Source organism: Hemitrygon akajei, chromosome 9 (genome assembly GCF_048418815.1).
Source record: "Hemitrygon akajei chromosome 9, sHemAka1.3, whole genome shotgun sequence".
Taxonomy (NCBI): Eukaryota; Metazoa; Chordata; class Chondrichthyes; order Myliobatiformes; family Dasyatidae; genus Hemitrygon; species Hemitrygon akajei.
Genome location: NC_133132.1, coordinates 87,798,586 through 87,818,492, shown reverse-complemented (window position 1 = coordinate 87,818,492; position 19,907 = coordinate 87,798,586). Strand labels below are relative to the sequence as shown.

The following is a 19,907-nucleotide window of genomic DNA, read 5'->3' as shown; positions in this document are numbered from 1 at the left end:
TTTCAGTTAATCAAATCTGCACCCTGTGCAAGTCTTCATATATTTGAAAAGGTGTGGTACTCAGAGGTGGATATATTATCACAGTCGTGGCTGATTCATTGCCTGAGATGAGTGCATCACAATAATTTTATTCTTGAACTCTGTACCTCCATTTGTAAAGCCCAGATCCAGTATGTTTTGAGCTATTTTCTCAATCTGCCATTCCATTCTAAATGAATTATACAGGTTTTTGCAGCCCTTTTAGAATTGTACCTGTATAATTGTTGCCTTTTCTCGTTTTTCTTTCAAAAATATAATATTTTACATTGCTCAGCATTGAATTTGATCGGTCACTTTTCCTTCCTTGAACATTATTATTACTTTTGTAAGTAGTGGGGGGAGGGGGAAATGCAAAATAATAGGAGAAGACCGGAGAGGGTGGGATGAAGCTAAGAGCTGGAAAGGTGATTGGCAAAAGTGATATCGAGCTGGAGAAGGGAAAGGATCATGGGACGGGAGGCCTCGGGAGAAAGAAGGGTGGGGGGGAAGCACCAGAGGGAGATGGAGAACAGGCAAACAACTAAATATGTCAGAGATGGGGTAAGAAGGGGAGGAGGGGCATTAACGGAAGTTAGAGAAGTCAATGTTCATGCTATCAGGTTGGAGGCTACCCAGCCGGTATATAAGGTGTTGTTCCTCGAACCTGAGTTTGGATTCATTTTGACATTGTCTCCTATACCATCACCAATCTTATCAGCTCTGGGGATCTCCCATCCACTGCCACCAACCTCATAGTTCCCACACCCTGCACTTCCTGTTTCTACCTCCTACCCAAGATCCACAAACCTGCCTGTCCAGGTAGACCTATTGTCTCAGCTTGCTCCTGCCGCACTGAACTCATTTCTGCATACCTTGACACTGTCTTGTCCCCCCCCCCCCCCCCCGTTCAATCTCTTCCCACCTATGTTCGTGACACTTCTCATGCTTTGAATTTTTTCAATGATTTTAAGTTCCCTGGCTCCACCGCCTTATTTTCACCATGGACGTCCAGTCCCTATACACCTCCATCCCCCACCCGGATGGTCTCGAAGCTCTTCGCTTCTTTTTGGATTCCAGACCTAACCAATTCCCCTCTACCACCACTCTCCTCCGTCTAGCGGAATTAGTTCTTACTCTCAGTAATTTCTCCTTTGGCTCCTCCCACTTCCTCCAAACCAAGGGTGTAGCCATGTGCACCCATATGAGTCCCAGTTATGCCTGCCTTTTTGTTGGCTTTGTGGAACAGTCCATGTTCCAAGTCTATACGGGTATCCATCCCCCTCTTTTCCTTCGCTACATCGACGACTGCATTGGCAATGCCTCCTGCACACATGCTGAGCTCGTTGACTTCATTAACTTTGCCTCCAACTTTCACCCTGCCCTCAAATTTACCTGGTCCATTTCCGACACCTCCCTCCCCTTTCTTGTTCTTTTTGTCTCCATCTCTGGAGACAGCTTATCTACTGATACCTACTATAAGCCTACAGAGTCTCACAGCTACCTGGACTATTCCTCTTCCCACCCTGTCTCTTGCAAAAATGCTATCCCCTTCTCACAAATCCTCCGTCTCCGCCGCATCTGCTCTCAGGATGAGGCTTTTCATTCCAGGACGAAGGAGATGTCTTCCTTTTTTAAACAAAAGTGCTTCCTTTCTTCCACCATCAACTCTGCTCTCAAATGCATCTCCCCCATTTCCCACACATCTGCCTTCACCCCATCCACCAACCCCCCCACTCAGGATAGGGTTCCCCTTGTCCTCACCTACCACCCCACCAGCCTCCAGGTCCAACATATAATTCTCCATAACTTTCGCCACCTCCAACGGGATCCCATACCAAGCACATCTTTCCCTCTCCCCCCCCCCCTTCCTGCTTTCTGCAGGGATTGCTCCCTACGCGACTCCCTTGTCCACTCGTCCCCCCCCCATTCCTTCCCACCGATCTCCCTCCTGGCACTTATCCTTGTAAGCGGAACAAGTGCTACACCTGCCCTTACACTTCCACCCTCACCACCATTCAGGGCCCCAGACAGTCCTTCCAAGTGAGGCGACACTTCACCTGTGAGTCGGCTGGTGTGGTATACTGCATCCGGTGCTCCCGGTATGGCCTTTTATGTATTGGTGAGACCCGACGCAGACTGGGAGACCGTTTCGCTGCCTACGCTCAGTCCGCCAGAGAAAGCAGGATCTCCCAGTGGCCACACATTTTAATTCCACGTCCCATTCCCATTCTGATATGTCTATCCATGGCCTCCTCTACTGTCAAAATGAATCCAAATTCAGGTTGGAGGAACAATACCTTATATACCGGCTGGGTAGCCTCCAGCCTGATGGCATGAACATTGAGTTCTCTAACTTCCGTTAATGCCCCTCCTCCCCTTCTTACTCCATCCCTGACATATTTAGTTGTTTGCCTGTTCTCCATCTCCCTCTGGTGCTTCCCCCCTCCTTTCTTTCTCCCGAGGCCTCCCGTCCCATGATCTTTTCCCTTCTCCAGCTCGGTATCACTTACGCCAATCACCTTTCCAGCTCTTAGCTTCATCCCACCCCCTCCGGTCTTCTCCTATCATTTCACATTTCCCCCTCCCCCCACTACTTTCAAATCTCTTACTATCTTTCCTTTCAGTTAGTCCTGACGAAGGGTCTCGGCCCGAAACATCGACAGTGCTTCTGCTTATAGATGCTGCCTGGCCTGCTGTGTTCCACCAGCATTTTATGTGTGTTGTTGGAATTTCCAGCATCTGCAGATTTCCTCGTGTTTGCTCTGATTATTATTACTTTCCTTGTAGATCACTTTGTTTCCAAGTTTGTGAAATTTATAGATTTGGAAATGGGGTCCTGACATTTGAGGCTTAGAAAAGCATTGATCTTAATGCCCAAATCTTGGAGAACTCCATGGTTCCTTCACTGAAGAAATGTGACAAATATTCAGGAGATATTTGTGTAGAGTTCTGTCTAGGTACGTTCAAATGAGACAGGGAAGTTATGGTAGGGTACAGGAACCGTGGTGGACAAAGGCTGTAATAAATCTAGTCAGGGAGAAAAGAAAAGCTTACAAAAGGTTCAGAGGGCTAGATCATGTTAGAGATCTAAGAGATTATAAGGCTACTAGGAAGGAGCTTAAGAAGGAAATTAGGAGAGCCAGAAGAAACTATGAGAAGGCCTTGGCGGGCAGAATTAAGGAAAACCCCAAGGCCTTCTACAAATATGTGAAGAGCAAGAGGATAAGGTATGAAAGAATAGGACTTATCAAGTGTGACAGTGGGAAAGTGTGTATGGAACTGAAGGAAATAGCAGAGGTACTTAATGAATACTTTCCTTTAGCATTCGCTATGGAAAAGGATCTTAGTGATTGTAGTGATGACTTGCAGCAGACTGAAAAGTTTGAGCATGTAGATATTAAGAAAGAGGATGTGCTGGAGCTTTTGGAAAGCATCAAGTTGGATAAGTCACTGGGACCGGACGAAATGTACCCCAGGCTACTGTGGGAGGCTCGGGAGGAGATTGCTGAGCCTCTGGTGATGATCTTTGCATCATCAATGGGAACGGGAGATGTTCCAGAGGATTGGAGGGTTGCGGATGTTGTTCCTTTATTCCAAGACAGTGAGTAGAGATAGCTTGGGAAATTATAGACTAGTGAGTCTTACCTCAGTGGTTGGTAAGTTGATGGAGAAGATCCTGAGAGGCAGGATATTTCCATGGATATTTATTATGCTGTTCTATGTTACATTGACTGTTCTATTTATTATAAATTACTATGATTGCACATTGCACATTTAGACGGAAAGGCAACGTAAAGAGTTTTACTCCTCATAAGAACATAAGAAGTAGGAGCAGGAGTAGGCCATCTGGCCCATCAGGTCTGCCCCACCATCCAGTAAGATCATGGTTGATCTGTCCGTAAACTCAGCTCCATCTATCTACCTGCCTTTTCCCCAAACCCTTAATTCCCGTATTATGTAAAAATCTATCTAACTGTACCTTAAATATATTTGGTGAAGAAGCCTCAACTGCTTCCCTGGGCAGAGAATTCCACAGATTCACCACTCTGGGAAAAACAGTTTCTCCTCATTTCCATCCTAAATCTTCTCCCCTGAATCTTGAGGGAATGTCCCTAGTTCTCGTCTCACCTACCAATAAAAACAACTTTTGTACTTCTGTCTTATCTATCCCTTTCAAAATTTTGTGTATTTCTATAAGATCCCCTCTCATTCTTCTGAATTCCAGAGAGTTTCGTCCAATCTCGCCTCATAAGTTAACCCCTTCATCTCTGGAATCAACCTGGTGAACCTCCTCTGCACTGTCTCCAAAGCCAATATATTCTTTCTTAGGTATGGAGACTAGAACTGCACACAGTATTCTAGGTGCAGTCTCACCAGTACCCTGTATAGTTGAAGCATGACCTCCCTGCTCTTAAATTCAATCCCTCTAGCAATGAAGGCCAACATTCTGTTTGCCTTCTTAATAACCTGTTGCACCTGCAAGCCAGCTTTTTGCGATCCATGCACAAGCACTCCCAAGTCCCTCTCCATAATAGCATGCTGCAATATTTCACCATTTAAATAATAATTTGCTCTTCTATTATTCCTTCCAAAGTGGATAATCTCACATTTACCAACGTTGTATTCCATCTGCCATGTATGTGAAGGATGTAAGAAATAAAGTAAATTCAATTCTATAATTTTTATGATTTCCCTACAAATTTACTTCCTTATGTACTCTCCTCTACTTGACAACTTATAAAGTAGTCCTGTTAGTGTAATCATACTTCCATTTCTTAATTCTGAAATTTCTTAATTTTCTTTTCACGTTAATTCTGGGGCATCCTCTCTCTCCAGCACTACATTATTCTCCTTATTCAATACTGCTGCCCATCTCCCGTTTTTTAAATTCCCTTCCCTATCTAATCTGAGCATTTTGCATCCATGGATATTTATTATGCATTCTGCCCTCTTTTAAGCCAGGTCACTATATTTGCCGCAACTTTGTGATTCCACATAATTAATTGCACTTGCAGCTTACCAATTTTGTTTAATGCATTTCATAAATTTATGTACATCCAAGACTATCTTGTACACCCTCATCTGGTTGCAACTTAAAAACTCTCAATACTGTACTTGTTCTATTGCTATTTATCTCTCCAGATATGTTTTCTCCTTTTTACGGTTAAGTTCCATTGTCAAGCATCGTGCCAAATTAACTTAAATTTTACCAAAAGCATTTGTGAATCTTCTCACAAACACATTTATCCTAGTTCTCCCATAATACACTCTTCAGCTTCTGGAGGTCCCATCTCCCTCAGAATTCACTCCTTTACACTCTCTCTAGCCATATATTTATCTTCACTATTATCATGTTTCACAGTAGCATAGTGGTTAGTATGATGCCAATACAGCTCAGAGTTAGGAGTTCAGTTCCAACATCCTCTGTAAGGAGTCTGTCCTCCCTGTGGAATCCATGGGTTTTTCCAGGTGCTCTGGTTTCCTCCCACAATCCAAAGACATACTGGTTAGTAGGTTAATTGGTCATTGTAAATTGTCCCGTGATTAGGCTAGGGTTAATTGGGGGTTGCTGGGCAGTACAGTAGTTTTATTTGAAGAGCGATTCAGGGGAAATACAACCCCTCAGAGAAATATCTCAGTAGTCTATTTTTCTCATTCTCTTTTTTTGCAAGTCATTCTCTTTCTCAGATGCCTATCAACTGATTTCAATACCCTACACAAAGGGGATAATTTATAATAGTCAGTTATCCCAAAGACGTGGTCATAAGTTATTTGGCAAAAACAGAGCACCCAGGCGAAACAACAGTAATCACATGAAGAATGTGCAAACTCAGGACAGACAGCACCAACATCAGGATCAACACTGAATCCCTGGAACTATGAGGCAGCACTACCAATTGTCACCAGCTTGATTGGTTTGTGATTAGTTTTATGAAAGCTACTTTAATTACCTTTGCTACATTTGTAATTCAGAGGCTAACCTTTATGATTCTGATATTTTGGTGGTCATAGTATATAAAGTTGCCTTTAGATTAAGTTGAAGCATATATGTTGTAGAATTTTATGTAGAAGTTTATGCTTGGAAGTAGTCATGAGTCTGCTTTGAGGTTTCTTCAAAACCATTTGTGTTCTGTGCATTAATTTTAATGGCTTGTCATGTGTGAACAAAATTGTTTGTGGACACTGAGTAACAGTAACACTGAGTAAGGAAGATTGAATGTACAGCAAGTGATATAAGGTTACAATTAAATAATATTATTGATAAAACTGCAAAATTTGCTCTGATCATAGATTTCTCCAGGCAAAAGAAGAGCTGAAGCTACTGAAGTTTCCTGGTTTTATGTACAGTGATATTCCTGACTTAGCTTCCAAAATTCCATACTTCAGCTTGGAGAGCGATGAGAACTTGGATGATGGTATTCATCTAATAGTTTGCGTCCATGGATTGGATGGTATGTTTAATGAATGTAACATCAGAAATAGAATCTAGAACAGTAGAGCACAGAACTAAGCCCTTCAGCCCACAATGTTGTGTTGAACCAATTAAACTAATCCCTTCTGCATGCTTCTGGTCCATATCCCTCCATTCTGTGCATTTTTAGATGTCCAAGGACTTCTTAAATACCTCTATTATATCTGCCTCCACCACCACTCGGGTCAGTGTATTCCAGGCACTCACCACTCTCTGTGTAAAATAAAAAATCAAGCTGTGCACATCTCCTTTGAATTTTCCCCTTCACATAATTGGGTGTCCTCTTGATTTAGATCTTACAATCCTGAAGGAAAAGAACAATATGATTCAATATTGGATTTTTGCCTCAGAGTATCATTTCCATTTTTCTTTGAGAACTTCATGTCAGTATCCTTTCTATTCATACCTGGAACTTGACAAAACTGGTCTTGGCATATCCTCCAAAGTATTATGTAATGACCTAAATGTTATTTACAATTTTATTGCAAAAATTTAAAAAAAAACATTAAAACACATACAGGTATGTTCAGATATTTATATAATTCCCGTTTAGATTAAGGGTGCATTTCTCCCTTTTTTCTTTTGCATTTAAATCCCTTACTTCCAGCTTCTAACGGTTAAGATTTATGGTTCTTTTTAATGTGTAAACATATTATAGATTAGGTCGTAGGCAATATACCTTCTTTTTATAAATACAGCTCTGTGATGATAAAGTTCTGATTAACTTTTTTATATGTCGTAAGATTGGCTTGGAGTTGGGTAGTGGGAGGGTGGGGTGGTAACCAACTTTATATGATTCTACTATGGGTGCTTAATTGTTATGAACTGTACTTTTGATATGTTTGTTTTGCGCTGTATAAACCTCTTTTTTTACTGTTTTTTGTTGCATTGTAGAAACTAATTTTTTAAAATTAATTTAAAAAAACACATACAGGTATGCGTCACTTAACGTCCATGATACATTCTGTGAAATCGAACGTTATGTGATTTGGACATTGTGCAAACACTATATTATATACTTAGCAAATCTGTATGGAGTAGCACTAAACTCGATATCGTAGTCTGGTCCTGCTTTTTCTTTAAGCATTTCGAACAAGCTCCATGCCTTAGCAGTGATCGTCAACGTGCTGAGAGGGATTCTCTTTTGTGTTTGGTCCTCAATCCATGTCATTAGCAATTTCTCCATATCCTATGTATGTCCCTCTCGCATTTTCAAGCTATAGCATTCACTGGTTTTCCACCTTCATGTTGTTTAATAACCTTTTGTTTCTCTTCCAAATCAATACTTTTCCTTTGCCTCTTGCTGCTGCTATCACTAGGAGTGGTTTTGCTGCGTTTGGAAGCCATGATGCACTTTACAGTAATATTTTTGAAAGAAAATTAAACAGAGAGAGAACGCTACTACAGTCAAGAGATGCGCGATACACGAGATTTATTACGTCCGCTATGTCGTGTTCTCCCAATTGGGACTACAAACATATATGCGGTCGGAGGTTGTGCGAATGGACATTAAGCAGCGCACACCTGTACTAAGTAGGGAAGTGAATGAGAAATGCTGACGTTTCACGTTTGGGCAGTATTTAATCCAGCTCAGCCTGATTGGAAAAACCACCTAATTTAGTTTCTTAGTAATTTTATTAAACCTCCCTTGACAGCAATGACTTACAGTTGTACACAGTTACATTATTGAGCGGACCTCCAGTAGCATTCTCAATCGCCATTCTTCATAGGAAACATTGTACTTCTGATTGCCAGTGTTACTTAATGGTCATAGAATTTGTTTTTATATGGTAAATTTCCCTTAGTGACTCATTATTTTCAAGTTAGGCATTTCCAGTTCTTAATGGGTGGTTGATGGTTAGCACAGGCTCATTGGGCCTGTTTGCATGCTGTATCTCTATTACTCCAGGACTGTTTAGTTATAGTCATTTTCCTTATCAGAGTCCAAGCCAGGAAGATAGTATTGAGGTTAAAAAAAATAGCCACGTCCCTGATGAATAGAGGAGTAGACTCAAGGAAGCGGAATAGCCTATTTCTGTTCTGATTTAATATATTCTTTTAGTGAACTGGGCCAGCACTTATTCCACAGACCTACTTGCCCTTGAATGGTTGAGGCATTTTCTCAACTTGCCATTTTAGCGGGAGTAAATCCATTATGGGTAAAGCCCTCCCCTCCATTGAGCACATTTACACGGAGTGCTGTCGCAGGAAAGCAGTGTGTATCATCAGGGACTCCCACCACCCAGGTCATGCTTTCTTTTTGCTTCTGCCATGAGGAAGAAGGTATGAATCTCAAGATTCAGGAACAGTTATTACCCCTCAACCATCAGGCTCTTGAACCAGCAGGTTCATTCAACTTCAGTAGCCCTTCACTGAACTGTTCCTACAGCCTACGACTCATTTTCAAGGACTCTTCATCTCATTTTTTTTATATTTATTGCTTGTTTATTTATCATTTTTTCTCTTTTGTATTTGTACTGTTTGTTGCCTTTGCACATTGGTTGTTTGTCCACCCTATTGGGTGCAGTCTTTTATTGATTCTACTATGGTTCTCGAATTTACTGAGTATGCTCACAAGAAAACAAATCTCAGGGTTGTATATGGTGATATATATGTGCTATGATAATACATTTACTTTGAACTTTTGAACCTTGAGTAATTAGTCTGGAGGCAAACTATGTGATTTCCTTCCCTGAAGGATATGAGCAAACCAGATTATTTTTTGAACAAAGATCAAGTAGTTTTGTACTCATTGTTATTAATGGCCACCTTTTTATTTTAATTCTGTTTTATTAACCAGATCCTATTACCTCCATTGTTACTGCTTTCACCCGCATCTCCTCCATTTCCCAGACATGTGCACACACCTCATCTTCCCAACGCCTTAACAGGGAATAGAGTTCCTCTTGTCCTTATCTACCAACCCATAAGCCTCCGCATCCAAAATATCACTCTCTGCAAACTTTACCATCTTCAATGGATCCTACTACCAAACACATCTTTATCTCTTCTTCTCTTCTTTTCACTTTCTATGCAGCCAACTCTCTCCTGACACATATCCCTCAAAGCTGCAGAAATGATACATCTATGCAATCACCTTCTTCGTCACCTCCATTCAGGAACCCAAACAATCCTTCCAGGTGAGGCAACACATCACCTGTGAATCTTTTGGGTTTGTCTGCTGTATCTGGTGTTCCCAATGTGGCCTCCTCTACATTGGAGAGACCTGGTGTAAATTGGGGGATCACTTTGTTGAGCACCTCTGCTCCATCTGCAAAAAATGAAATTTCCCGATAGCCAGCCATTTTAATTCTTATCCCCATTTCCATTCTGACATATCAGTCCATGGCCTCTTCTTCTGCCACAATGAGGCCACTCTCAGGGTGAAGGTACAACACTTGATATTAGTCTGTAAGACAAAGGAGCAGGATTAGGCCATTTGACCCATCAAGTCTGTTCCACCATTCCATCAAGGCTAATTTATAATCTCTCTCAGTCTCCATAACCTTTGACTTCCTGAATAATCAAATATCCATCAACCTCTACATTATGTATTCTCAGTAACTTGTCCTCCACAGCCATCTATGGCAATGAATTCCATAGATTCACCCTCTGTTCCAAATGGATGTCCCTCTATACTGGTCCGAGACTTACCCACTATAGGAAACAACCTATCAACATCCACTTTATCTAGGTCTTTCTATATGTGATAGGTTTCAGTGAGATTCCTCTCTTCCCTGCCCCCCCCCCCCCCCCACTACCTTTCTTGTAAACTCCTGCAGTACACATCTAGAGCCATCAAACATATGTTAATCATTTCAATCCTGGAATCATTCTCGTGAACTTCTCTAGACCCTCTTAGCTAAGAGGCCTAAAACTGCTCACGATACTCCATGAGTTCTGACCAATACCCTATAAAGCTTCAGCATTACATCCTTGTTCTTCTAGTCTAATCCTTTTGAAATGAATGCTAATATTGTATTTGCCTTTCTGAACACTGACTCAATCTGCATGTTAACCTTTAGGGAATCCTGCAAAAGGACACTCAAGTCTCTTTGCACCTCTGATTTTTGATTTTCTTCCTGTTTCGAAAATTGTCTAATCCTTTATTCCTTTTACCGAAGTGCACGATCATACACTTCCCGAAAGTATATTCCATCTGTCACTTCTTTGCTCATTCTCCCAATCTGCCTAAGTCCTGCAGAACTTTCAGCTTCCTCAACACTACATGCCCCTGCACTTTATCTTCGTATTGTCTGCAAACTTGGCCACTAAGTAATCAATTCTGTCATCCAAGTTGTCAACATATAATGTGCAAAGATGTGGACCCAATACTAACCTCTGTAGAACAACACTAGTCACCGGCAGCCAACCAGAATAGGACCCCTTTATTCCCATTCTTTTCCTCCTGCCAGTCAGCCAATCTTCTATCCACGCTACTATTTTTACTGTCATAGCAGCCTCATGTGCAGCACCATATCAAAGGCCATCTGAGCATCCAAGTAACTAACATCCACTGACTCTCCTTTGTCTGTCCTGCTTGTTATTTCCTCAAAGAATTTCAACAGATTTATCAGGCAAGATTTCCCCCTTAAGGAAGCCATGTTGACTTTGGCCTATTTTATCATGTGCCTCAAAGTAGCCCAAAACCTTATCTTTAACAATGGAGTCCAACACCTTGCCAATCATTGAAGTCAGGCTAACTGGTCTATAATTTTCTTTCTTCTGCTTCACTTCCTTCTTAAAAAGTGAAGTGACATTTGCAATATTCTAGAATCTAGTGATTTCTGAAAGATCATTACTAATGTCTTCACAATCTCTTCCGCTACCTCTTTCAGAACCTTGATATTCTGTTTGGCCAAGGTGACTTATCTACCTTGAGACCTCTCTGTTTTCCAAGCACCTTCTCCTTAGTAAAAGGAACTACACTCATTTTTGTCCCGACTCTTGAATTTCTGGCATACTGCTACTGTGTTCTGCAGTGAAGATTGATGCAAAATACATATTAAGTTTGTCTGTCATTTCTTTGCCCCCTATTACTACCTCTCCAGTGCCATTTTCCTGCAGTCCGATATCCACTGTTGCCTCTCTTTTACCCTTGATATATCTGAGGATACTTCTGGTATCCTCTTTTATATTACTGGCTCGCTTACCTTCATATTTCATCTTGTCTCTCCTTATGGCCTTTTTAATTGCCTTCTGTTTGTTTTAAAAGCTTCCCAATCCTCTAACTTTCCACTCATTTTTACTGTATTATATGCCCTCCCTTTTGCTTTTATGCTGTCTTTGACTTCCCTTGTCAGCCACAGTTGCTTCATCCAACCAGCTGCTCTCTGTAGCTCCCTTTATTCCACTGCAAATCTGATATATTTGGATTTATCCTTTATCCTTCTCAAACTCTAGAGTGAATTCATCATATTATGATCACTGAAAAGTTCCTTTACCTTCTGCTCCCTAATCAAATCTGACCCCAGTAGAACAACACTACTCGCCAGCAGCCAACCAGAATAAATCCCCTTTAGATAGATAGATAGATAGATACTTTATTCATCCCCATGGGGAAATTCAACTTTTTTTCCAATGTCCCATACACTTGTTGTAGCAAAACTAATTACATACAATACTTAACTCAGTAAAAAAATATGATATGCATCTAAATCACTATCTCAAAAAGCATTAATAATAGCTTTTAAAAAGTTCTTAAGTCCTGGCGGTTGAATTGTAAAGCCTAATGGCATTGGGGAGTATTGACCTCTTCATCCTGTCTGAGGAGCATTGCATCGATAGTAACCTGTCGCTGAAACTGCTTCTCTGTCTCTGGATGGTGCTATGTAGAGGATGTTCAGAGTTTTCCATAATTGACCATAGCCTACTCAGCGCCCTTCGCTCAGCTACCGATGTTAAACTCTCCAGCACTTTGCCCACGACAGAGCCCGCCTTCCTTACCAGCTTATTAAGACGTGAGGCGTCCCTCTTCTTAATGCTTCCTCCCCAACACGCCACCACAAAGAAGAGGGCGCTCTCCACAACTGACCTATAGAATATCTTCAGCATCTCACTACAGACATTGAATGACGCCAACCTTCTAAGGAAGTACAGTCGACTCTGTGCCTTCCTGCACAAGGCATCTGTGTTGGCAGTCCAGTCTAGCTTCTCGTCTAACTGTACTCCCAGATACTTGTAGGTCTTAACCTGCTCCACACATTCTCCATTAATGATCACTGGCTCCATATGAGGCCTAGATCTCCTAAAGTCCACCACCATCTCCTTGGTCTTGGTGATATTGAGACGCAGGTAGTTTGAGTTGCACCATATCACAAAGTCCTGTATCAGTTTCCTATACTCCTCCTCCTGTCCATTCCTGACACACCCCACTATGGCCGTGTCATCAGCGAACTTCTGCACATGGCAGGACTCCGAGTTATATTGGAAGTCTGATGTGTACAGGGTGAACAGGACCACTCTTTATTTCCACTCTTTGCCTCCTGCCAGTCAGCCAGACTTCTATCCATGCTACTGTCTTTACTGTCATAGCAGCCTCATGTGCAGCACCATGTCAAAGGCCTTCTGAACATCCAGTCCATAATTTCCTTTACCCTACTGGGTTCAAGCTGCTCTAAAAAGCCATCTCATAAGCATCCTACAAATTCACTCTCTTGGGATCCAGCATCAATCTGATTTTCCCCATCAAGTTGCAGATTAAAATCCCTCATGAATTATCAATATGCCCTTTTTACATGCATTTTCTCTCCCCTGTTGTAATTGATACCCCACATCCTGGCTACTGTTCAGAGACCTGTATATAATTCTATTGAGGCCCTTTTATCCTTTCAGTTTCTTAACTCTACCCACAACCATTCTACATGATATGTCACCTCCTTCTTACTTTATCAATCTTTTTATTAAGTTTCAAATAGATAAAGATAACAACAATAGTGATACAAAGAGATCAGGATTACATGAATAACAGTTAACGTATACATAAACAGACTTCCAGTAACACGTGTAATCTAAGCCTCCCAATCTCTTAGTAACTAAACATGAGAACGATTCAAAGAAAAAAGATTTTTACAAGAAAAAAACCTCTAAACTAACAAAAAAAACAGAAAACAAAACAAAAACTGGGCTGCTTTATTTCATCGGTTAAAATCGTTATTTGTCATTAACTCCGCTCCTCTATACACAAACAAAAAGTTATTGAGAAGGATACGGAAAAGGTACATCATATGAAAATGTTGAATAAATGGTCTCCAAGTTTCTTCGAATTTAATCGAAGGGTCGATAGTGCCACTCCTAATTTCTTCCAAATTTAAGTATATAGTTTATAGTTTGGGAAAACCATTGAAATGTAGTATGGGGATTAGAATCTTTCCATTTGAATAAAATAGATCTTCTGGCTATTAATGTAACAAATGCAATCAAACAGCAAGCTGAAGGGGATAATTGACTAGAGTCCATCACTGGTAATCCAAAAATTGCAGTAATAGGGTTGTAAATCAATACACAAAACTGCTGAAATAATATCAAAAATATTTTTCCAAAAGAGGACAAGACCAGAACATATGTGTTAAGGAAGCTACCTCAGACTTACATCTGTCACAGACAGGATTTATATGACAATAAAAGTGAGCTAACTTATCCTTGGACACCTTAAATTGTATCAGGGCATGTCTAGCACACATTGAAGAAGTGTTAACTAGTTGGAGAATTTACAGAAATCAAAAAAGGAGTGCGGTTTGGCAGTGCTGAATTTTAGATTCTATTATTGGGCAATTAATATTCGATATTTGACGTTTTGGACACAAGATCTGGATGAAATTCATTGTCTACGATGGCTTCTATCTTAGGGGCCTCGCTTCCCTTTGCACTTACTCAACTGAATAAACGAATGACTAATCCAATAACTAAACATACAATACAAATATGGTTTTAATTTTGTAAAGTTTTTGGATTGAATAAATATATCCTATCAAGTCCTATTATATCTAATTTTTTCTTCCAACCTTCCAGAATTGATCAAGCTTTTATGGAGAATAAAGGGAATAACATGTTTTCATGACTTATTCATGGATAACTGTCTCATGTCTTTTGAACAGTTGTCTAATAAATAGTTTGCCCAGATCACATTTTCTCAGATATTTACAGATCAGAAACTTCTTGCATATTATGTTATCTACTTTTCAGGTATCAAATCAAACTGAAATTACAGAAAAAATTTTAGGTTTAAACCCCTATCAGAAGAGTTTAATAGCAATTATTTTTGATCTGATTACGAAAATACGTCTAGGTACATCTGATAAAATTAAGAATGAATGGGAAAGAGAATTTCAGGTATCTTTACCTATAGAGAAATGGGAGAAAATTCTCCAACTAGTCACCCCTTCTAAGGAATTGATTTCAACTTTTACCAACCAAGCCACCCCACCCTGTCTGCCTGTCCTCTTACTACAATGTGCATCCTTGGATGTTAAGCTCCCAACTATGATCTTCTTTCAAACATGTTTACGTGTTCATGACGTTTACAGCATCGTACCTGGCGGATCTCTTACTACGCTACAAGATTATAATATTCTGTGTACTGCATGCATTCAAATATAACACCTTCAGTCCTGGATTCATCACCTATTTCAATTTTGCCCCATGTTACAGTTCAACTCATCCCATTGACTCCAAATTTGCCCTATCATCTGCCTATCCTTCTTTGCAGTCTCAATACATAATGCTGACTTGTATGCCAACAGCCCCATCCTCAGCCCTATCACTCTGGTTACCTGCACCCTGCCAAATTATTTTAAACCCTCCCTAACAGCTCTAACAAACCTGCCAGCAAAAATATTGGTCCCCCTCGGGTTCATGTGTAACCCATCCTTTTTGTACAGGTCATACTCTACCTTCCCTAGAAGAGATCCCAATGATCCAGAAATTTGAAACTCTGCTCACTACACCACTTCCTCAACCTCTCATTAATCTATACTATCATCCTATTCCTGCCCTGACTAGCATGTTGGACTGGGAGTAATCCAAAGATTACTACCTTGAGGTCCCGCTCTTCAGCCTCTTCATTAACTCCTTATATTCACCACACAGGATCACTTACCTTTCTACCCACAGTTGCAAGAGAAAAATGTAAACCCTTTGCTGTTACCCTGGTTTTCTGCATTAATTACTCATAAAATGTGGTCTGATCTTCATCTGTCACAGTAATAGATTTGTGACTTAGATGAATCTGCCTTAACTAATAACACACAAACAATTGTACTTCTTGTCAATACCATTTAAACAATCATAGCCAAGGTTAAAAAAAACCGTATTGTATCCACCTCCACCTCAGTTGCTGGCAGCCCATTCCACACACTCACCACTCTCGGCATAAAAAACTTACACCTTGAGATCCCTTCTGTACCTACTTCCAAACACCTTAAAACTGTGCCCTCTCGTGTTAGCCATTTCAGCCCTGGGAAAAAGCTTCTGACTATCCACACGATCAATGGCTCTCATTATCTTATACACCTCTATCATCACTCCAAGGAGAAAAGGCCAAGTTCACTCAATCTATTCTCCATAAGGCATGCTGCCCAATCCAGGCAACATCCTTGTAAATCTCCTCTGCACCCTTTTTATAGTTTCCACCTTCCTGTAGTGAGGTGACCAGAATTGAACACAGTACTACAAGTTGGCTCTGACCAGGGTCCTATATAGCTGTAACATTACCTCTCAGCTCTTGAACTCAATCCCACGGCTAATGAAGCCCAATACACCATATACCTTCTTAACCACACAGTCAACCTGCGCAACAGCTTTGAGTGTCCTATGGACATGGAACCCGAGATCCCTCTGATCTTCCAAACTGCCAAGAGTCTTACTATTAATACTATATTCTGCCACCATATTTGACCTACCAAAATGAACCACCTCACACTTACCTGGCTTGAACTCCATCTACCACTTCTCAGCCCAGTTTTTTATCCTATCAATGTCCCACTGTAACCTCTGACAGCCCTCCACACTATCCACAACACCTCCAACCTTTGTGTCATCAGCAGATTTATGAACCCATCCCTCCACTTCATCATCTAGGTTATTTTTAAAAATCAGGAAGAGAAGGGGTCCCAGAACAAATCCCTGAGGCACACCACTGCTCGTCAACCTCCATGCAGAATTTGACCTGTCTACAACCACTCAGTGCCTTCTGTGGGCAAGCCAATTCTGGATCCACAAGTCAAGGACCCTTGAATCCCATGCCTCCTTACTTTCTCAATAAGCCTTGCATGGGATACCTTATGAAATGCCTGGCTGAAATCCATATACACTGCATCTACTGCTCTACCTTAATCAATGTGTTTAGTCAATCCTCAAAAAATTCAGTCAGGCTCGTAAGGCATGACCTCCCTTTGTCAAAGCCATGCTGACTATTCCTAATCATATTATGCATCTCCAAATATTCATAAATCCTGCCTCTCAGAATCTTCTCCATCGACTTACCAACCACTGAAGTAAGACTCACTGGTCTATAATTTCTTGGGCTATCCTTACTTTCTTTCTTGAATAAGGGAACATCCGCAATTCTCCAATCCTCCAGAATCTCTCCCGTCCCCATTGATGATGCAAAGATCATTGCCAGAGGCTCAGCAATCTCCTCCCTCGCCTCCCACTGTATCCTGGGTATATCTCATCCAGTCCCGGCGACTTATCCAACTTGACGCTTTCCAAAAGCTCCAGCACATCCTCTTGCTCAAGCTTTTCATCCCTACAATCGCCAAGGTCCTTTTCTGTAGTGAATCTTAAGCAAAGTATTCATTAAGTACCTCTGCTATCTCTTCTGGTTCCATACACACTGATATTCTCATGTCTTATCCACTTGCTCTTCACATATTTGTAGAATGCCTTGGGGTTTTCCTTAATCCTGCTCGCCAAGGCCTTCTCATGGCCCCTTCTGGCTCTCCTAATTTCATTCTTTAGCTCCTTCCTGCAAGCCTTATAATTTTCTAGATCTCTATCATTACCTAGGTTTTTTAGCCTTTTGTAAGCTTTGCTTTTCTTCTTGACTAGATTTTCAGCCTTTGTGCACAGTGGTTCCTGTAGTCTATCATCCTTTCCCTGTCTCATTGGAATGTGCCTATGCAGAACACCATGCAAATATCTCCTGAACATTTGCCACATTTCTGCCGTACATTTCCCCGAGAACATCTGTTCCCAATTTATGCTTCCAAGTTCCTGCCTGATAGCTTCATATTTCCCAGTTAAACGCTTTCCTAACTTGTCTGTTCCTATCCCTCTCCGCTGCTATGGTAAAGGAGATAGAATTGTAATCACTATCTCCAAAATGCTCTCTCTATGAGAGACATGACACCTGACCAGGTTCATTTCCCAATACCAGATCATATACAGCCTCTTCTCTTGTAGGCTTATCATATTGTGGCTTATCATATGTAGGCTTAGGCATATTGTGTCAGGAAACCTTCCTGAACTCACCTAACAAACTCCACCCCCAGTGAACCCCTTGCTGTAGGGAGATGCCAATCAATAGTGGGGAAATTAAAATCTCCCACCATGACAACTCCGTTTTAATTGTATCTTTCCAGAATCTGTCTCCCTATCTGCTCCTCGATGTCTCTGTTACTATTGGGTGGTCTGTAAAACAAACACCCAGTAGAGTTATTGACCCCTTTCTGTTCCTATCTTCCACCCACAGAGGCTCGGTAGACAATCCCTCCATGTCTTCCTCCTTTTCTGCAACAGTGATACTACCTCTGATCAACAATGCCACGTCCCCACCTCTTTTGCCTCGCTCCCTGCCCTTTCTGAAACATCTAAAGCCTGGCACTCTGTAACCATTCCTGTCCCTGAGCCATCCAAGTCTCTGTAATGGCCAGCACATCATAGCTCCAAGTACTGATCCATGCTCTAAGCTCATCTGCTTTGTTCATGATATCCCTTGCATTAAAATAGACCCATCTCAAGCCATCAGTCTGAACCAACTGCCCCTCTCTCCATCTCTTCAGTTTGGTTCCCACACCCCCCCAGCAATTCTAGTTTAAACTCTCCCCAGTAGTCTTAGCAACCTCCTTGCCAGGATATTAGTCCCCCTCGGATTCAAGTACAACCCGTCCTTTTTGTACTGGTCACGCCTACCCCAAAAGAGGTCCCAATGATCCAGAAATCTGAATCCCTGATTCAATCCCCTAGCTCCAATCCCCTAGCCGTGCATTTATCCTCCACCGCATTCTATTCCTATACTCACTGTCGCATGGCACAAGCAGTGATCCCGAGATTACTACCTTTGACGTCCTGCTTCTCAACTTCCTTCCTCACTCTGCGTTGTCTGTTTTCAGGACCTCTACCCTTTTCCTACCTATGTCATTGGTGTCAATATGCACCAGAAGCTGGAAGAAGGAGATCTTCGCCTTCCCACTTCAGGATATCATGGATGCGATCAGAAACATCCCAGACCCTGGCACCTGGGAGGCAAACTACCATCCATGTTTCTCGCCTGTGTCCACAGAGTGGCTTGTCTGACCCCTAAATATAGAGTCCCCTATCACTGCTGCCAGACTCTGCCAGAGGCGCAGCCATTGTTGTTCCCCCAGGTAGGATGTCCCTCCCAATAGTACTCAAACAGGAGTACTTATTGTTATTGGGGACAGCCACAGGGGTACTCTTGAGTGTCTGGTTCTTGCCCTTCCCTTTCCTGACTGTTACCCACTGATCTATCTCCCAAGGCCCCGGTGCGACTATTTGCCTATATCAACTCCTTACTTTCCCTGACCAGACGAAGGTTATTGAGCCTCATCTCCAGTTCCCTAACCCGGTCCCTAAGGAGTTGTAGCTTGATGCACCTGGCGCAGTTGTGGCCTTCCGGGAGGCTGGGAGACTTCCGGACATCCCACATCTGACACCCAGTGCATAACGCCGGCTCACAAACATACTTCCTATTCTTCATAACTAACTTAACTCGCCTTGACCCATTATCACCTCAGCCCCATTAGGCCAAAGCCCTCCTACTCTGGCGCCCGCCCTATAAAGCTGTCCTCCTTTTAATCTCTTTCCGCCTGTCTAACTCGCTGACATCTACGTGACTTCGCAGTCTTGCCTTAATCAAACCGCTGAACAAAAAAATGATCTTTTAAACTCTTCCCGCCAGTCTAGCTTGCTGACATCCATGTGCCTGCATAGTCGTGCTTGAATTTTTGTTCAAATCCATCATTGGACAAAATGCTGTAATTTTGAACCATTTGAGCAGTTACTTAATAACATGAGGCTTGTGCAAATTGTATTTGAAAACAAAGTAACTACCTTTCGTAAAATCAAAGTACGCTAGCTCCTCAAAATCTGCAATTGCAGCAGAAAATTTTAAATACTCAGCCAGTAAGTCCTGATTCTTCTGTCGGGCCAGCATTTTCTGTATGCATTATTCTTT

The 19,907-nt window shown here is 41.7% G+C and overlaps 1 protein-coding gene across 3 annotated transcripts in view; it reads left to right on the top strand.

Moving 5' to 3' along the window:
- The window catches only part of fam135a (family with sequence similarity 135 member A), a 121,471-nt gene that overhangs the window by 85,723 nt on the left and 15,841 nt on the right, over positions 1-19,907 (top strand). For all 3 annotated transcript variants that reach the window (XM_073056496.1, XM_073056495.1, XM_073056497.1), the window contains one exon: positions 6,310-6,470. In XM_073056496.1, coding sequence (XP_072912597.1) covers positions 6,310-6,470 — 161 coding nt within the window. The remainder of the gene's footprint in view (positions 1-6,309; positions 6,471-19,907) is intronic.